This window comes from Sus scrofa, chromosome 6, assembly GCF_054392235.1.
Source record: "Sus scrofa isolate SSC_HxYL_T2T_F1_AM1 chromosome 6, Sscrofa_HxYL_maternal_Yorkshire_Landrace_v2.0, whole genome shotgun sequence".
NCBI classification, from domain to species: domain Eukaryota; kingdom Metazoa; phylum Chordata; class Mammalia; order Artiodactyla; family Suidae; genus Sus; species Sus scrofa.
Genome location: NC_139388.1, coordinates 36,465,712 through 36,486,238, shown reverse-complemented (window position 1 = coordinate 36,486,238; position 20,527 = coordinate 36,465,712). Strand labels below are relative to the sequence as shown.

The following is a 20,527-nucleotide window of genomic DNA, read 5'->3' as shown; positions in this document are numbered from 1 at the left end:
AATATGTAAACTGTAGGTACTTCTATAAGACAATCAAGAAATATAAACAGTTTCTAGATATTTGGTGATATTAAACCAGTGATTTAGGGGAGTTCCTGTCGCGGCACAGTGGTTAAAGAATACGACTAGGAGCCATGAGGCTGCAGGTTCGATCCCTGGCCTCACTCAGTGGGTTTAGGATCTGGCGTTGCCATGAGCTGTGGTATAGGTCGGAAATGCAGCTGGGACCTGGCGTTGCTCTGGCTCTGGCTCTGGTGTAGGCCGGTGGCTACAGCTCCGATTAGACCCCTACCCTGGGAACCTCCATATGCTGCGGGAAGCGGCCCTAGAAAAGGCAAAAAGACCAAAAAGAAAAAAAAAAATCGATTTTGGGGAGTTGCATTAGTAAACTCTGACATCTTCCAGAAATACATATTAAAATAAATACATAGGTAAAAATATGTTCTGAGATTGATTGGAAATAATTTCAAACTGGGGTGGGACGGGTATAGATGACACACAATTTACCAAGTCAGTATTTACTAGAATAAAAGGATGGATACACAGCGGTATATTACATTGTTTCTCTACTTCAGTTTTTATCTGAAAAACTTCTCTAATAAGTTCCCCTTGTGGCGCCGCAGAAACGAATTCGACTAGTATCCATGAGGATGAGGTTTTGATCCCCGGCCTCGCTCAGTGGGGTGGGGATCTGGTGTTGCCGTGAGCTGTGGTGTGGGTCGCAGATATGGCTCCGATCCTGCATTGCTGTGGCTGTGGTGTAGACCGGCAGCTGCAGCTCTGATTCAACCCCTAGCCTGGGAACATCCCTATGCCACTGGTGGGATCCTAGAAAAAATGTGCAATAAATTAATGGTATCTTAGAATCAAAGAGAAGAGCTGTGCTGGCCCCTCGTGGAGCAATGCTCTCAAGGGCCACTGAGGCCATGAGCCCTAAAGGCAAGCAGAAGAATGGCCTACAAAGACATTCACGGCAAAATTACTGAAGCCTGTGACTGTGGTTCCTTACAGGGCAAGAGGGGCTTCAGAGATGCGATTAAGGATACAGACCTTGAGATGGGTGCACTGTACTTTACCTGGTTCAAAATCTAATCACATGAGTAGAGATCCTTTCCAGGCTGGAACCAGAGAGGGGTGTTGGAGAAGGAGGAAAGATTTGAAACATGATGTTGCAGGCTTTTAAGACGGAGGAAGGGGGTCTCGGGCCAAGGAATGGGCCTCTAGAAGATACAAATGGCCCTCAGCTAATGGCCAGAAATGTCGATTTCAGTCCTATAACAAGGAATTGAATTCTACCAACATTCTGGTTTGCCTGTGTGTTTGTTTTTGTTTTAACGGCTGAACCTGCAACATATGCAAAAGTTTCCTGGACTAGGGGTTGAATTTACAGAGCTGCATCTGTGACATACGCTACAGCTTGTGGCAACGCCTGATCCTTAACCCATGGAGGAAGCCCAGGAATCAAACCCGCATCCCCATGGACACTGTATCAGGTTCTCAAACCCTTGAGCCACAACAGGAACGCCTCTACCAATATTCTCAATGAATAAGGAAGCTTACAGCCTCTTGAGAAAGGAACACAGCCTGCTGGCACCCTGATTTTTTAGCCCGGTGAGACCCACATTGCACTTCTGACCCACAAAGCTGTAATTATAATAAATGCGTGTTCTTTTCAACGGCTAAATATGGGATAATTTGATATGGAAAACTATGATTCAAAACAGCTGAAATTTTGAATGTTTCTGTCTGCCTTTTACAATTTTTCCCTACTTTCCTTTGCTATAAGGTTATAGCCTATACAACTGCTGCTTATTTAACATTTCAAATGGGCTATGGGAGGAGAAAGCAAATAAACATTCATTCATTCACTCAATGCCAACTAGCATATATCCAAGGAGTGCCTACTCCGTACCAGGCAGGCAGGACGGCAGGCGAGGTGCTGTGATGCGGGCTAACACTCAGATCTATAGCAGTTCCCACGCTGGCTTTATTTACAAGCACCTTGGAATTCTCGTCGTGGCTCGGCGGTTAATGAGCCCCATTAGCATCCATGAGGATGCAGGTTCGATCCCTGGCCTCGTTCAGTGGGTTGAGAATCCGGTGTTGCCATGAGCTGTGGTGCAGGGGGTAGACACGGCTCAGGTCCCTCATTGCTGTGGCTTTGATGTAGGCCGGCAGCTACAGCTCCTATTAGACCCTAGCCTGGGAAACTCCACAAGCCACAGGTTGGGACCTAAAAAAAGACAAACAAAAAAATGCAAGCACCGGAGTTCCCGTCGTGGCGCAGTGGTTAATGAATCCGACTAGGAACCAGGAGGTTGCGAGTTCAGTCCCTGCCCTTGCTCAGTGGGTTAACAATCCGGCGTTGCCATGAGCTGTGGTGTAGGTTGCAGACGCGGCTCGGATCCCGCGTTGCTGTGGCTCTGGCGTAGGACAGTGGCTACAGCTCCGATTCAACCCCTAGCCTGGGAACTTCCATATGCCGCGGGAGTGGCCCAAGAAATAGCAACAACAACAACAACAACAAAAAGACAAAAGACAAAAAAAAAAAAAAAAAATGCAAGCACCTCCACTCCAACATTAGCAATTGGCCATGCGTCACATGCTACGAGTAGCTGTTTAGCAGAGTTTCCTAAATAAGTGGTACCAGCAATTTACTGGGGGGGGCAAGATTCTTTTTTTCTTCTTTTTTTTTTTTGCTTTTTGAGCTGCACCTGTGACCTACGGACGCTCCCAGGCTAGGGGTCAAATCAGAGCTACAGCTGCCGGCCACCGTGACCGCCACAGCAACAAACTTCAACTTCGACCTACACCACAGTTCATGGCAACGCTGGATCCCTGACCCACTGAGCAAGGGCATGGATCAAACCCACATCCTCATGAATACGAGTCGGATTCGCTTCCACCGGAGGCAGGATTCCTAAAGTGGTTCCAACACTGAGTGCAGAGTCGGCTGAGCTGCTTATTTCAACGAGCTCCCTGGAACCTAGACCTCAGAAGCAGCATAAGCAAAGTCAGGGATTGAACCTGTGTCCCCATGGATGGTAGTCAGATTCGTTAACTGCTGAGCCATGATGGGAATTCCAAAAGACACAGTTTTTAAATATAAAATAAAACTGGGGAGTTCCCGTCGTGGCGCAGTGGTTAACGAATCCGACTAGGAACCATGAGGTCGCGGGTTTGGTCCCTGCCCTTGCTCAGTGGGTTAACGATCTGGCATTGCCGTGAGCTGTGGTGTAGTCGCAGACACGGCTTGGATCCTGCGTTGCTGTGGCTCCGGTGTAGGCCGGCGGCTACAACTCCGATTCAACCCCTAGCCTGGGAAACTCCATATGCCACGGGAGCGGCCCAAGAAATAGCAAAAACAGTAACAACAACAACAGACAAAAAGACAAAAAAGACAAAATAAATAAATAAATAAAACCGAAGGGAAATCAGCAAAAAAATTAAATCTTGATATCTGTATTTATGTCCTCGTTTTCTGCTATTTTACCCTGGTGTCAACAAAAACCCAAGACACAAATTTAAAGAATATCTCACTTTACCTTATAGCTACTGAAGGTTTTCTTTTTCGTCTTCTATGAAGTTTGACCAACGAAGACATCTTAAATCCTAGAAAAATAAATTGCTTTCTTTTTAGGATGAAATTAGAAACTCATTTTCACACTATCGATAGCACCAAGAAACTTAAGTAGAAAGGCTTGCCCCCCCAAACTCCATTATACTAATATTCAAATAAACACCACTGTGAGGGCCAGCTAATCACTACCCACAAATACTCTCCTAATTCTATTTCTCTACTCAAGAAAGAGTTTATCAGCGTTCCCTTTGTGTTGCAGCGGAAACCAATTCAACTAGGAACCATGAGGTTGCGGATTCGATTCCTGGCTTCGCTCAGTAGGTTAAGGATCCAGAGTTGCCGCGAGCTGTGGTTTAAGTGGCAGACGTGGCTTGGATCCTGTGTCCCTGTGGCTGTGGCTATGGCCAGCAGCTGTAGCTCTGATTGGACCCCTAGTCTGGGAACTTGCATATGCCCTGGGTGTGGCCCTAAAAGCAAAAAAGTTTATGTCAATAAAACATCTAGGGAAGATGCAGGGAGCAGTGGTAGAAAGTCCCAGATTTTGGAGAAAGGGAAAAGAGGAACTAAGGACCACACTGGAAATGCATAATTAATGTCACTTCCCTCTGTGGCTCAGGTTCGATCCCTGGCCTTGCTCAGTGGGTTAAGAATCCAGCTTTGCCACAAGCTTCAGCCTAGACTACTGATGCGGCTCAGATCCGGTGTTACTCTGGCTGTGGCACAGGCCCACAGCTGCAGCTCTGATTCAACCCCTCGCCTGGGAACCTCCAGATGCCACAGGCATGGGCTTAAAAAAGGAAATAAACATGAATTTTATTTCACTGATATCAGTTCCAGCTTGGTGTCCTATGTCTTCCTTCAAAATCATATTCAGCTTGAGAAGGCACCATGGCTAAGCCAAACCACCACAAAATTCACTGTCAGGGGCCAGATGTGGGGCCAGCAGGATCTTTTTTTTCTTTGATGAATTGCTTTCTGTATTCCCCATCTCCTAAAAGATGCTGAGATAGCTAAGACTAAGAGGCAGAAGCAATAAAGTGTCAAAATGAGCTAAAAGAAACACCCAATTTAAGAAACCACTCCATCTTTTCACCAGTGTAATTCACACACCATAAAAATCACCCTTTTTAAGGTAAATTTTTTTTTTTTTTTTGTCTTTTGTCTTTTTCTTGCTGTTGTTGTTGTTGTTGCTATTTCTTGGGCCGCTCCCGTGGCATATGGAGGTTCCCAGGCTAGGGGTTGAATCGGAGCTGTAGCCACTGGCCTACGCCAGAGCCACAGCAACGCGGGATCCGAGCCGCATCTGCAACCTACACCACAGCTCACGGCAACGCCGGATCATTAACCCACTGAGCAAGGGCAGGGACCAAACCCGCGACCTCATGGTTCCTAGTCGGATTCGTTAACCACTGCGCCACGACGGGAACTCCTTTAAGGTAAATTTTATGGTATGTGTTTTTTAGTACATTCACAACGTCGTTCAAACATTACCACTTCCGTAATTACTGAACATTGGCACCAACTCCAAAAAAATCCAGTAATAATCGCTCTTAATTCTCCCCGCCTCCCAGCTCCGGGCAACCACTAAGTTACGTTCAATCTACACAATTGTGTATTCTGGCATTTCATATAAATGGAATGTCCTCCTTTCTCTGTGACATTTCCACTTAGCATGTTTTCAACAGCCAATCACGCAGTGGGATGTATCAGGACTTCACTCCTCTTCATGACTGAATAATATTCCATTGCTTGGATACATCATTTTTTTTCCATCTGTTCACCACCTGATGATCCTCTGGGTTGGTTCCACTCTTTTTGGCTAGTAGGAATAATGCTGCTATGAACAGTTGTGTACACATTTTTACGTGAAAATGTTTTCAATTCTCTTGCGAATATGCTCTGGAATGGCTGGATCACATGGTAACTGCATGTTTAACTTGCTGAGGCACTGCCAGGTTGCCACATCTGCTGTGTTATTTTCCATTTCATTCAGCAACATATAAGGGTTTCAATTTATCCACGTCCGTGCCAATACCTGTTATTATAAGTTGGATCATCATCACCACCATCCTAGGAGGTGTGAAGAGGTATCTCAGGGCAGTCTTTTTTTTTTTTTTTCGTTTTGCCTTTTCTAGGGCCGCTCCCTCGGCATTTGAAGGTTCCCAGGCTAGGGGTCTAATTGGAGCTGTAGCTGCCAAGCCTATGCCAGAGGCACAGCAACAGAGGATCCGAGCTGCGTCTGCAACCTACACCACAGCTCATGGCAATGCCGGATCCTTAACCCACTAAGCAAGATGGGGATCAAACCCACAACCTCATGGTTCCTAGTCGGATTCGTTAACCACTGCACCACGACGGGAACTCCTCTCAGTGTGGTCTTGATATCTATTTTTTCCCTACTGTCTGCCTAATGATATTGAGTTATCTTTTCATGTCATGTGCTTATTGGCCATCTGCAATTTTTTTTTTTTTGAAGAAAAGTCATTGTAATGCGTTGTCCATTGTTTAATTATATTATTTGTCTTTTTGTGGTTGTGTGTTGAGAGTTCTTTACATATTCTGGATATTAGACCCATTGCAGATGTATGACTTGCAAATACGTTTTCCATTCTGCGGTTGCTTTGCACTTTGTTGATAGAATTCTTTTTTTGGGTGGGGGAATTCCCATCATGGCTCAGCAGTTCCTGAATGAAGACACAGGTTCGATCCCTGGCCTCCCTCAGTGGGTTAAGAACCCGTCATTGTCGTGAGCTGTGGTGTAGGTTGCAGACACAGCTCGGATCCTGCGTTCCTGTGGCTGTGGTGTAGGCTGGCAGCTGCAGCTCTGATTTGACCCCTAGCCTGGGAACCTGCATATTCAAAGGTGCAGGCCTTAAAAAAAAGTTTGGTTTTTTTTTTTTTTTTTTGCTCTTTAGGGACCTGGAGCTGCTGGTCTACACCACAGCCACAGCAACTCTGGATCTGAACCAAGTCTTCAACCTACACCACAACTCACAGCAACACCAGATCCTTAACCCACTGAGCAAGGCCAGGGGTCAAACCTGCATCCTCATAGATGCTGGTCAGATTCATTTCCACTGAGCCACGATGGGAACTCCTCAACTACTTCTCTTTTCCTCGGAGCAGCTTTCTTGGCCTCCCTAACAAGTCCTCCCCTGGAACCATACCAAGTGTCACGTGTCTCTCCCCCTGTACTTACCACACTTGTCATTTGGCATTTATTTGTGTGGCTATTTCACTGGCATCGTCTCTCCCACTGGATTGAATGTTCCATGGTGGGAAGGACATGCCTATTTCTTTATTCACCTTATTATCTTTAGAGCCAAACACAGCACCTGGCACACAGCAGGTACGTAATATAACATTTGTTGAAACAAATATACTTTAAGGAAGGAAAACAAAGGGTCATGTGCAAGGATCTTTTCAGGAGAAAAGGAGGAACACAACATAACTGAGGGAAATTAGGATGCTTCCTGGATGGAGTTCTTGTCGTGGCGCAGTGGTTAATAAATCCGACCAGGAACCATGAGGTTGCGGGTTCGATCCCTGGCCTCGATCAGTGTGTTAAGGATCCGGCATTGCCATGAGCTGTAGTGTATATAGGTCACAGACGAGGCTCAGATCTGATGTTGCTGTGGTTGTGGCGTAAGCTGGCAGCAACAACTCTGATTAGACCCCTAGCCTGGGAACCTCCATATGCTGAGGGAAGCGGCCCTAGAAAAGTCAAAAAGACCAAAAAAAAAAAAAAAAAAAAAAAAAAAAGCGTGCTTCCTGGAAAATATGACACTTTGAGTTGACCCATAAAGAGCAGTCTTCAAATTGGGCCCGTGAATCTGATCCAGAAAGCCCTTCTGTGGAGTTCATGAGCATGAATACTTTGAAAACAATCAAATTTAGGCCCTCCGATTCCATATGTGCGCTTTCCCAAAGGACCTGATCTACCAGACTGAGAAAAGGCCTGTGATTGCCTTCGCGCACTTCTTCCTGCAAAATTGCCCCATCCCACTGTACAAAAGGAAGACCCACCTTGCAACACCCCGAAGACTGAACGTTACTCCAATCTTTACTCCATGTGAAAAAACCTCCAGAGCAAGATGAACAAAGTGGGGACGGCACAACAAAGCAAAGAGTTTCAGCAAGAGATACTGAGGAAACAGAATCTTATTCCACCCAATTCCCAGCATGGCTCCAAGTGTCACCCACCTTAGAAGAACACAGTGATGGAAACTTCTTCATGGGGACAGATGCTACCAATTTCGTTGGATTAAAAATAAAGTCATCCCAGTGAGGCTCGGCAGAAATGAATGTGACTAGTATCCATGAGGACACAGGTTTGATCCCTGGCCTCACTCAGTGGATTAAGGATCCAATGTTGAGTTCCCATCATGGCTCAGTGGTTAAAGAATCCAACTAGGAACCATGAGGTTATGGGTTCGATCCCTGGCCCTGCTCAGTGGGTTAAGGATCTGGTGTTGCCGTGAGCTGTGGTGTAGGTCGCAGACACGGCTCGGATCCTGTGTTGCTGGGGCTCTGGGGTAGGCCGGCAGCAATAGCTGTGATTCGACCCCTAGCCAGAACGAAGCCGTGTCTGTGACCTACACCACAGCTCACAGCAATGCCAGATCCTTAACCCGCTGAGCAAGGCCAGGGATGGAACCAGCATCCTCATGGATGTTAGTTGGACTTGTTTCCAGTGCACAATGGGAAGTTCCTTAACTACAGTTTCTTAAAAACCATCATGCGATACTGCTTCACACCTACTTGAGGGACATAAATCAAAGGAGAAGTGTTGGTTGAGACTTAAAGAAACTGGAACCTTCCCATAATGCTGGTGGGAGTTTAAAATGGTGCAGACACTGCGGAAAGCAGCATGGCAGTTGAAAAACATAAATTCATCACATGATCCAGCAATTCAACCCATCAACCAGAGAGAAATGAAATCTATGTCCATATCAAAACTCACACGTGAATGTTCACAGGCGCATAATTCACAATAGCCAAAATACGGAAACAATTCAAATGTCTGTCAATTGGTAAATGGATAAAAAGACAAACATGCAGTATGGCCATACAATGAAATGCTACTCAGGATTAAAAGGAATTACTGATACATACTATCATGTAGCATAAACTTCAAAAGTTTATGCTAAAATGAAAACCAGTCACAAAGAACTACATTTTATATGATGATTTCATTATATGAACTACCAAGAAATTATAACTTCATAGAAACTGAAACCAGATCATTGGTGGCCCGGGATGGAATAATTAATGACTGAAAATAGGCAAAGGACATCTTTTCAGTATCACAAAAATGACTCTAGTACTGGTTTATGGAGGTTTGCTTTTTTTTTTTGTCTTTTTGCTTTTTCTAGGGCCACACCCTCGACATAAAGAGGTTCCCAGGCTAGGGGTCTAATCAGAGCTGTAGCTGCCAAGCCTACACCACAGCCACAGCAACTCGGGATCCGAGCCGCATCTGCAACCTACACCACACCTCACAGCAAGCCTGATCCTTAACCCACTGAGCGAGGCCAGGGATCGAATCCACAACCTCATGGTTCTTAGTCGGATTCATTAACCACTGGGCCATGACGGGAACTCCTGGAGGTTTACTTAAAGAAAAAAAAAAAAAAAAAAAAGAGTTCCCATCATGGGGCAGCAGAAACAAATCCAACTAGGAACCATGAGTTTGCAGGTTCAATCCCTGGCCTCGCTCAGAGGATTAAGGATCCAGCGTTGCCGTGAGCTGTAGTGTAGGTCACAGATGGGGTTCGGATCCTGCGTTGCTGTGGCTCAGGCGTAGGCCGGCGGCTATAGCTGATTCAACTCCTAGCCTGGGAACCTCCATATGCCTCAGGAGCATCCCAAAGGCAAAAAGACACCCCCTCCCAAAAATTACATTTATCTATAAGATTTTTTTTAATTTAAATTTTTTACTTTTGGCCACGCCTACAGTATGTGGAAATTCCCAGGCCAGGGATCAAACACATGCCACAGCAGCAACCCAAGCTGCAGCAGTGACAACACCGGCTCCTCCTCCACCACAAGGGAACTCCTATATTCATCTGAAAGATATTTTTCTTTTTATAATTTTAACTTTGTATTTCTTCAGCACTCTAAATAAAAGGGAATCTACATGCTTTCAATAAGGGCTTTTAAATTTTAATTCAAAACACGCATGCATTAAATTCTGGAAAAACACGCATGCATAAAATTTACCTTAAATTTTTTTTTTTTTTTTTTTTTGTCTTTTTGCTATTTCTTTGGGCCGCTTCTGCGGCATATGGAGGTTCCCAGGCTAGGGGTCGAATCGGAGCTGTAGCCACTGGCCTACGCCAGAGCCACAGCAACGTGGGATCCGAGCCGCATCTGCGACCTACACCACAGCTCACGGCAATGCTGGATCCTTAACTGAGCGAGGCCAGGGATCGAACCCTCGTCCTCATGGATGCTAGTCAGGTTCATTAACCACTTGGCCACAACAGGAACTCCAATTCTTTCTACTTTCTGTCTCTATGATTTTAACTACTCCAGGTACTTCATAGTAGTGAAATCATGTTTATCCTTTGGTGACCGGCTTCTTTCATTTAGCATGTCCTCAAGATTCATCCATGTTGTATCACGTGTCAGAATTTCCTCGCTTTTTCTTTTGTTTAGTTTTTTGTTTTGTTTTGCCTTGTTTTTGCTTTGTAGGGCCGCACCTGCGGCATATGGAGGTTCCCAGGATAGGGGTCAAATTGGAACTTCAGCTGCCAGCTTACACCACAGCCACATCAACCCAGGATCTGAGCCACATCTGCAACCTACACCACAGCTCACATCAATGCCAGATGCTTAACCCACTGAGCAAGGCCAGGGATCGAACCCGTGTCCTCATGGATGCTAGTCAGGGTAGTTAACCACTGAGCCACAACAGGAACGCCAACACAGTAACACGTTAATAACAGGAAGTATTCTGCAAAGGACAGAAGGTTTCAAATCTGATCAGATCATCAAAGATGCCTAAAACATTATTCCTAGCAGTCAAAGAAAGCTCAACATTTAGGGGCTCGGAGTTCCTGTCGTGTGGCGCAGTGGTTAACAAACCTGACTAGGAACCATGAGGTTGCGGGTTCGGTCCCTGCCCTTGCTCAGTGGGTTAACGATCTGGCGTTGCCGTGAGCTGTGGTGTAGGTTGCAGACGAGGCTCGGATCCCGCGTTGCTGTGGCTCTGGCGTAGGCGGCTACAGCTCCAATTCGACCTCCTAGCCTGGGAACCTCCACATGCCGCGGGAGCGGCCCAAAGAAATAGCAAAAAGACAAAAACATTTAGGGGCTCAACAATAAGAGATCAGCTCCATTGTGAGACACACAGACTGTCAAGGTTGCAGAAACTCCTGGGAAGGAGGTTCCAGAGGACTTACCTGTTGAGAATCTAAGATTATCAGCGAGGGGAGTCTCAAATGGATCCTGGTGGAATGTCAACTCCTGAAAAAAACAGCAGAAACCCTGTAACCACGCACAACTGAATGTATTATAACTGCCCCAGTGAGCGATGAAACCACCTTCACACTCTCCGTGCTGCCTCCGAAGGGAGAGGGCAGGAGAAGAAATGTGTAGGCATAGAGTTCCTGTCATGGCTCAGTGGTTAACGAATTCAACTAGGAACCATGAGGCTGTGGGTTCGATCCCTGCCCTTGCTCAGTGGGTTAAGGATCTGGTGTTGCCGTGAGCTGTGGTGTGGGTTGCAGACACACCTCGGATCCCGTGTTGCTGTGGCTCTGGCGTAGGATGGTAGCTACGGCTCCGATTAGATCCCTAGCCTGGGAATTTCCATGTGCCACAGGTGTGGCCCTAGAATAGACAAAAAAAAAAAAAAAGAAGAAGAAATGTATAGCCATTGGGATGAGACATCAAGGGGTACAAGGTGAGACCTTTTTTTTTTTTTTTTTGCTTTTTAGGGCCATACCTACTGCATATGGAAATTCCCAGGCTAGGGGTCAAATTGGAGCTGCACCTGCCAGCCTACACCACAGCCATAGCAACGCGGGATCCAAGCCTCGTCTGCAAACTACACCACAGCTCACAGCAACACCGAATCCTTCACCCACTGAGGGAGGCCAGAGATCAAATTCGCAGCCTCATGGATCCTAATCAGGATTGTTAACCGCTGAGCCACAAAGGTGACTCCAACGTGAGACACTCAAGGGGAGTCACTGGTTAGGACTAGACGAACATCGAAACATTAAGGTTTAGAATTGGTCACCACACAGGGCGAGGATTTTGAAGGAAGCCATGTTTCAACATTGGTAAATGAGCAGCTCTATGAACAAACTGTCTGGACAAACCAATGGGTTTATGCGAATTTCTTCAAGCAAACAGCCAAGTCGTTTATTGGTTTACAGACTTATCTTCCCAGACAAGATTACTCTGGAACAAATGAGGCATGTGGCCTCTGTTCTCAATCACGATATCCAACCCATATGGATATAGCTGGTCTCAGCCCTCATCCTTATTCTAGGTGACAGACTCCAATATTATCTATCTTGTGTGTGTGTGTTGTTTATATAGCAACACTGAAAATTTTCTCTTCAAAAAAAATTTTTTTTTTGTCTTTTTGCTATTTCTTGGGCCGCTCCCGCGGCATATGGAGGTTCCCAGGCTAGGGGTCGAATCGGAGCGGTAGCCACCGGCCTATGCCAGAGCCTCAGCAACATGGGATCCGAGCCGTGTCTGCAACCTACACCACAGCTCACAGCAATGCCGGATCGTTAACCCACTGAGCAAGGGCAGGGCCTGAACCTGCAACCTCTGGTTCCTAGTCGGATTCGTTAACCACTGAGCCACGACAGGAACTCCCTCTTCAAATTTTTGAGGGCTAGTCCAAGCCTTACAATGGGTCATAAGCGACCGTTAAAAAACATCAATAAACTAGATCATTTCAGGGTGTTCCCGTCATGGCTCAGTGGTTAAGGAATCCAACTAGGAAGCATGAGGTTGTGGGTTCGATCCCTGGCCTCGCTCCATGGGTTAAGGATCTGGCGTTGCCGTGAGCTGTGGTATAGGTCAAAGACACGGCTCAGATCCTGAGTTGCTGTGGCTGTGGCGTAGGCCGAGCGGCTGCAGCTCCAATTTGACCCCTAGCAAGTTAACCCAATGTAATCTCTGTGAGAATGTGAGTTCAATCCCTGGACTTGCTCAGTGGGTTAAGGATCTGGTATTGTCGCATGCTTCAGTGTAGGTCGCAGATGCCAATGGGATCCAGTGTTGCCGGGACTGTGGCAATTCCAATTCGACTCTTAGCTGAGAACGTCCATATGCCACAGGTGCGGCTGTGAAAACAGATTTGAGGAAGTTCCCTTTGTGGCTTAGTGGTAGTGAGACTGACTAGTATCCATGAGGCTGTGGGTTCAATCCCTGGCCTCCCTCAGTGGGTTAAGGATCTGGCGTTGCTGTGAGCTGTGGTGTAGGTCGCAGACACAGCTGAGATCCTGAGTTACTGTGCCTGTGGTGTAGGCCAACAGCTGTAGCTCCTGTTTGACCCCTCACCTGGGAACTTCTATGTCCTGTGGGTGTGGCCCTCAAAAGCAAATAAAAGAATTTTTTAAAAAGTTAAGGATCTCAAGATAAGATCATCCTAGATTACCTGGGTGAGGCCTAAACCCAATGACAAATATCCTTAACACATTGAGGAGAAGACATAGAGAAGGTGAAATGAGACAGAGGTGAATGCTGGAACTTGCATCCTTAAGCCAAGCATAGCAATAGCCACCAGAAGCCAGGAGCAGCTGGGGACAGACAATCCCTCAGAATCTCCTGCAGGAGCCAACCCTGCTGACACCTTGATCTCATTCTTCTGGCTCCAGAACCAGGAAAGAATGAATGGTGGTTGTTTTAATTCCCTCAAGTCTGTGACAATTTGTTCCAGCAGATCTAGGAAATGAATACAAGAAAGGGATTGGAAGGTGGAACTATTTTAGATAGGGGGCCAGGAAGACCTTTCCGAGGAGGTAACATTTAAGCTTAGTTGTTTTTTTGTTTTTGCTTTTGTCTTTTGTCCTTTTAGGGCCGCACCCGCAACATATGGAGGTTCCCAGGCTAGGGGTCTATTGGGAGCTACCGCTGCCAGCCTACACCACAGCCATAGCAACACCAGATTCGAGTTGTGTCTGCGACCTACACCATAGCTCACAGTAATGCCGGCTCCTTAACCCACTGAGAGAGGTCAGGGGTCAAACCCGCAACCTCATGGTTTCGTTGGATTCATTTCCGCTGCACCATGTTTTTAATTTTTGGCTGCTCCTATGGCATGTGGAAATTCCTGGCCCAAGGACAGAACCTGTAGCACAGCAGTGACAACGCCAGATCCTTAACCCGCTGAGGACCAGGAAACTCCTAAGCTAAGTTTTGGATGAGAGGTTGCCAGGCAAAGAGAATGGTAAGTACAAAGGCTCTGAGGCTGGACAGGGTTACTATGTGCCAGGAAGTAACTGCAGGCCCAGTGCCCCAGGGGCCAGAGGGGAACCCACAACTTCACACAGAAACAACTGACTATGAAGGAGAGCAGGATATTTTTTTTTTTTTTTGTCTTTTTTTTTGTCTTTTGTCTTTTGTTGTTGTTGTTGTTGCTATTTCTTGGGCCGCTCCCGCGGCATATGGAGGTTCCCAGGCTAGGGGTGGAATCGGAGCTGTAGCCACCGGCCTACGCCAGAGCCACAGCAACACGGGATCCGAGCCGCGTCTGCAACCTACACCACAGCTCACGGCAACGCCGGATCGTTAACCCACTGAGCAAGGACAGGGACCGAACCCGCAACCTCATGGTTCCTAGTTGGATTCGTTAACCACTGCGCCACGACAGGAACTCCCAAAGTTGTGAATTTTTTCCCTCCATGGCTCCTGGGTTTCCTGCCATGTTTAGGAAGCTTCTCTTACCATTTACTTTTTTTTTTTTTTTTTTGTCTTTTTTCTATTTCTTTGGGCCGCTCCCGCGGCATATGGAGGTTCCCAGGCTAGGGGTTGAATCGGAGCTGTAGCCACCGGCCTACGCCAGAGCCACAGCAACGCGGGATCCAAGCCGCGTCTGCGGCCTACACCACAGCTCACGGCAACGCCGGATCCTTAACCCACTGAACAAGGGCAGGGACCGAACCCGCAACCTCATGATTCCTAGTCGGATTCGTTAACCACTGCGCCACGAAGGGAACTCCTATTTTTAAGAGTATAAAGAGGAAAAGTTGATGGTGGGGGAGGGAGGGAGAGAGGCAAAGGTGGGTAGAGGAGTAACTAAGCAGAGTCTTCTGGGGAGAAGTGTGAATTCCAGGTTCCTATGTGGCAGTTGCAAAGATCCTGAGGCAAGAAAAATCAGAGGTTTTAAGAAACTTATATTCAAAGTGATTTGCCCTTAGGCCAGGCTCAACCAGGCCCTATCTCACTCCCAGACACTCTTTAGAAGAGTCTGGGAGTTCCCACCATGGCGCAGCAGAAAGGAATCCAACTAGGAACCATGAGGTTTCCGGTTTGATCCCGGGCCTCGTTCAGTGGGTTAAGGAGCCAGCGTTGCCATGAGCTATAGTGTAGGTCGAAGATGCGGCTCGGATCCGGCGTTGCTGTGGCTCTGGCGTAGGCCAGTGGCTACAGCTCCAATTAGACCCCTAGAGCCTGGGAAACTCCATATACAACTGTGGCCCTCAAAAGACAAAAAAGAAAAAAATAGCAATAGAAAAACAAATGTAGAAAGCATTTCACATGATTCTATTCATGTTTTTTGTTTTTTGGTTTTTTTTGTCTTTTTAGGGCCACATCCATGGCACATGGAGGCTGGCCTACACCACAGCCACAGGAACACAGAATCTGAGCCACAGGTGCGGCCCTAAAAACAAAGAAAAATAAACGGAAATAAGCTCCTTGACATCAGTTGGCCAATGATTTTTTTTGGATTTGCCACCAAAAGCAAAGGGAACAAACATATAAATAAGCAAGTGAAAGATGTCAAACTTAAAATCTTGTGCACAGCAAAGGAAACCAGCAAAATGAAAAGGTACCTTAAGGAATGGGAAGAAACTTTTGCAAATCATATCTGATAAGGGACTAACATCTAAAATATGTAAAGAACTCATACGAGTCGATAACAACCACCACCACAAATCTGATTTGAAAAATGGGAAGAAAGAGTTCCCACTGTGACTCAGTAGGTTAAGAACCCAACATAGTAACAGTGAGGATGTGGGTTCAATCTCTGGTCTTGCTCAGTGGGTTCAGGATCCTGCATTGCCACAAGCTGCAGTGTAGGACACAGATGCGGCTCAGAGCGGTGCTGTGGCGTAAGCCAGCAGCTGCAGCTCCAATGTGACCCCTAGCCTGGGAACTTCCCTATGCCTTGGGTGCAGACATTTATTTAAAAAAAAAAAAGAGGAATATTATATTGCTGTGGATGAAAATTGTCACCTGCCATACAAGTAAACAAAAGATGTTGCAGCCGGGACCCACCCCAGCTGTCCTGAAGGAACTCAGGATGAATACAAACTGGCTGCCTATTACATGGGAGCCCAGCCACATAATCCACCTACACCACACCTCACAGCAACCCTGAATCCTTAACCCACTGAGCAAGACCAGGGGTCTAACACAAGTCCTCACGGATACTAGTCAGGTTCGTTAACCATTGAGCCCCAATGGGAACTCCCCCAACTACCTGGTTTTTATGGCAAAAACTCCTATATGTGCTAGCAGTCCCTCTGAGGGGCTGTTTTCTGGGCTTAAGAGCTCAGAAAAAATCTGCTGAATAAAAACGTAATTCTCAACTTTGGAGTTGTGCAATTTTACAGTCGACAATATATTTGAAAGTTACTAAGAGAGTAAATCTTAACAAGCTCTCATCACAAGAAGTTTGGTAACTATACTGGGTGATGGCTGTTAACAGAACTTATTGTGTTAATCATTTCACAGTATATACATATATCAAATTGTTACTCTGTGCATCAAACATTAAGACAATGTCTCAATTATTTTTAAAGGAGAGCTACACAATGCTACTGATGGGATAGATGATATCATAAAGATGTCAACTCCTCAAAACAACTTCCAGAGGCAGTACAATTCCAAAGTCTCAGCGGAGTTAGTCATAAAATGTTTCCAGCCGAGTCTAAAGTGGATACAGGGGTTCCCGACCCAGCGCCGCAGAAACGAATTCCACTAGGAACCATGAGGTTGTGGGTTCGATCCCCGGCCTCGCTCAGTGGGTTGAGGATCCGGCTTTGCCATGAGCTGTGGTGTAGGTCGCAGGTGCAGCTTGGATCCTGTGTTGCTAGCTGTGGTGTAGACCCTCAGCTACATCTCTGATTCGACCCCTAGCCTGGGAACCTCCATATGTGCAGCTTTGGCCCTAAAAAGACAGGAAGGAAGGAAGGAAGGAGAGAGAGAGAGAAAGGAAAGAAGGAAGGAAGGAAGGAACGAGAGAGAGAAAGAAAGAGGGGAAGGAAGGGTAGGAAGGAAGAATGAAAGAGCAATTAAGAAAGAAAAAAAGGAAGTCCTGCTAGTGTTGAGGACACTCAGGACATCAAAGGACCTGCTACTGGGGTTTCCTAGGTAGTAAGGTGGGCTCTCCCGGAAGGGCCGGGAATGGGGGCCTGGGTTGTTTTATGTCCTCGCCTCATAAGCTCCACCCATGGTCCTTTATATAGGTCATAAATATATATATACATGTTTTTTTTAGGGTGCACCTGCAGCACATGGAGGTTCCCATGCTAGGGGCTGAGATACAACTGCCAGCCTATGCCACAGCCACAGCAACGTGGGACCCAAGCCGTGTCTGTGACCTACACCACCGCTCACCGCAACACTGGATCCTTAACCCACTAAGTGAGACCAGGGATCAAACACACATATTCATGGGTCAGATGCGCTTCCAAAGTGCCACAGCAGGAACTCTGATCCTTTAGATTTTTGCATGTATCAAATATTTGGTTATTTTAGGAAGGGGAAAGTGGTCTCCTGAGCTGCAGTAAGGAGAATGGGCAGGGGTGGGGGCTTGCAGAGTATAAGTGGGGTGGAGGGGCAGATGGGAGCCCCATGTTCAGCTGGGAAATAATGCCCAATGATGTCTGGGCAATGGAAGAGCCATCTTCCAAGCAGATGAAGAGGGAAAAGATACATAGGCTATTCAGGGAATTCCCGGCGTGGTGCAGTGGTTAACGAATCCGACTAGGAACCATGAGGTTGCGGGTTCAGTCCCTGGCCTTGCTCAGTGGGTTAACGATCCGGCGTTGCCGTGAGCTGTGGTGTAGGTTGCAGACGCGGCTCGGATCCCACGTTGCTGTGGCTCTGGCGTAGGCTGGTGGCTACAGCTCCGATTCGACCCCTAGCCTGGGAACCTCCATATGCTGTGGGAGCGGCCCAAGAAATGGCAAAAAGACAAAAAAAAAAAAAGATACATAGGCTATTCAGTAAATGATGCTCTGAGTGAAACTGACAGCCCAGCCAGAAGCCAGACTGGGACTTGAATCCATGGGGCCAGTACTCAAAGCCAGCCAAAAGCCAGTTTTGGACTAGAACCCAATCTATTAATTAAAAGGACTCACCTCACGTTTGGACTTACTCAAGTTCAGGTCTTTTGTGTCTCAGAGCTGAAGGAATTCAGCGAGAGACAAAGTGATAGGCAAGAAACAGGCTTATTAAGATGGGATGCTTGCGAGAGATGCAAGCCGGCTCTGCCCCGAGGATTTGGTAAGCTAGTTTTATAATCCAAGAAACGTGGGAAGGGGAAAAGACCGCCTCTTCCTCACATCTTTAGCTCCTCCTTTGTATCCGGTAAGAGAGTATTTGACCCTAGGAGGTCAAACTAAGACCGTCATGGCGCTAATTCCAATCAGCAGAAGGACGGTAACTTCTACTAAAACATGTTGAATCATCTCAGGTTTCCGTATAATGAGGGTCTCCGACTTTGGAAGGTCATCTTTCCCTTAAATTCCTCTCCTTGAGCCTCAGGATCATTATCTTGCTGAACCTGAATGCAGGCCTCACTTTATCCTTCACCCCATGACCTGTGGCATCGGGTGCTTTGATTTATGGTTTTATATTCAAGCAAGCCGGCACTGTTCTGGTGGCCTTCTGGAGTGATGATTAACTTAGAGGGCTCTCCCCAAGCGCCCTAGGTTTCCCTCTTGATTTCTGGTCCCCTATTGGGATGTTCACGACCACCTGTATAATAAGCATCCTACCCCATCCCTCTCAACAGTCCTTATGGAAATAAAGAGAAATTCGTTATATATCCCTGACCAGGCTAAAGACTTCAGTGTAAAAGGCAAAAGTCGAGAACGTTCAGGAAAAAAATGAACAGAGTTAAGATACATTTTGGAGGAGTTCCCCGTCGTGGCGCAGTGGTTAACGAATCCGACCAGGAACCATGAGGTTGCGGGTTCGGTCCCTGCCCTTGCTCAGTGGGTTAACGACCCGGCGTTGCCATGAGCTGTGGTGTAGGCTGCAGACATGGCTCGGATCCCGCGCTGCTGTGGCTCTGGTGTAGGCTGGTGGCTACAGCTCCGATTTGACCCCTAGTCTGGGAACCTCCATATGCCTCGGGAGCGGCCCGAGAAATAGCCAAAAAAAAAAAAAAAAAAGATACATTTTGGAGAATGAAAATGGGAAGGAAGGGGAGGAAGGGCATCCAGAACTCCTCAATTTTTAGCTGAAATAACTGGATGGATAATAAAAACATCAATAATAAAAGCTAACTATTTTTGGTCTTTTTGTCTCTTTAGGGCCGCACCCGCCGCATATGGAGGTTCCCCGGCCAGGGGTCCAAACGGAGCTGCAGCTGCCGGCCTACACCACAGCCACAGCAACCAACGATCCGAGTCGTGTCTGCAACCTACACCACAGTTCACGGCAATGCCAGATCCTTAACCCACTGAGCGAGGCCAGGGAGCGAACCCGCGTCCTCATGGATGCTATTCGGGTTCGTTAACCGCTGAGCCCCAACGAGAACGCCAAAGCTAGCAGGTAGATAGCACTTACTATGCGGCGGGCGGGGAGGGGTACCTTTGTAGGCAGAGTCCTCACACTGAACGAGACCTTCTCTTCCTGGTCCCATTTACAGGGAAGCACAGGCAGGGCAGGTAACTTACCGAAGACGCATCAGCTGCAGACACTGTCCAAGGACGGGTGACAAAAAGCAGTCTGCGGAGCTCGCTCGGCGGCCGACGCTCCTTAAGCGCTGCGTGAAAGATGCAAAATTCTTCCCGAAGGTTTTCGACCCCTGCGGCGGATCCCCGGAGACTCCCAGCCCCCTCCCCAGCTCCCCTCCCCCGGAGTGGTTGCAGGCCAATAAGAGGCAGTGAAAAGGCGGAGTGTTATGTAAAAGAGTCCCAGAAAACTGCCAGCCCCACCTCCCCCTCTCGGAGGGGATGACCCCTCCTGGAATGCCCGGACTTTGCAGTGTTGGGGCCTCCGTGGGGGCTCATTGTTTAAATGGCTCATTGTGCTGACCTGGCAAACAAAATATGAGGTCACGGTGACCCATGAGACGGACCGCATTGCTCAAGCGACATCCTGGCGCCTCCTCTCCCAAGACCACCCTGCAGTGGGACACCTCCGGCTTTCCCAAGAGGATGTGAGCACCAGAGTCCAGCTGCAGGCTAAAGATAAACTAAACCCCCCCACCCCCACCCCACCCCCCGACCCAGGGGATCCTATTTTCCGGCTAAGGGGTGTAAAAAGCCCGCCAGAAGGGCAGGGGGCTGGCTCTTCTCAAGGGTCAGTCTCCCTCTAGTCTCCCTTTAATAAATTTCCTTCTCTTTGATTGACCACCAGGCTTGTTCTCTTTTTCTCCGCACTCACCTTACAATTGTCTTTTTTTTTTTTGTAACTAGGAAAGTTATCAAATATGCAATATTTGACGATGCATCAAATACGCATTATCAAAAAATACATCAGTGTTCATTATTTATTGTAAAATAAACATAACAC

General features: G+C 47.2%; 1 protein-coding gene across 1 annotated transcript in view; it reads right to left on the bottom strand.

Moving 5' to 3' along the window:
• The window catches only part of LOC110260966 (uncharacterized), a 61,032-nt gene extending 40,861 nt beyond the window's left edge, over window positions 1-20,171 (bottom strand). Inside the window, exons 1-4 of the mRNA XM_084960336.1 lie at window positions 20,048-20,171; window positions 19,687-19,775; window positions 10,987-11,050; window positions 3,546-3,612 (exon numbers count right to left, since the gene is read on the bottom strand). Of these exons, the coding sequence (XP_084816462.1) occupies window positions 3,546-3,612; window positions 10,987-11,050; window positions 19,687-19,775; window positions 20,048-20,081 (254 nt within the window). The 5' untranslated portion in view covers window positions 20,082-20,171. The remainder of the gene's footprint in view (window positions 1-3,545; window positions 3,613-10,986; window positions 11,051-19,686; window positions 19,776-20,047) is intronic.
• Window positions 20,172-20,527: the final 356 nt, after the last annotated feature.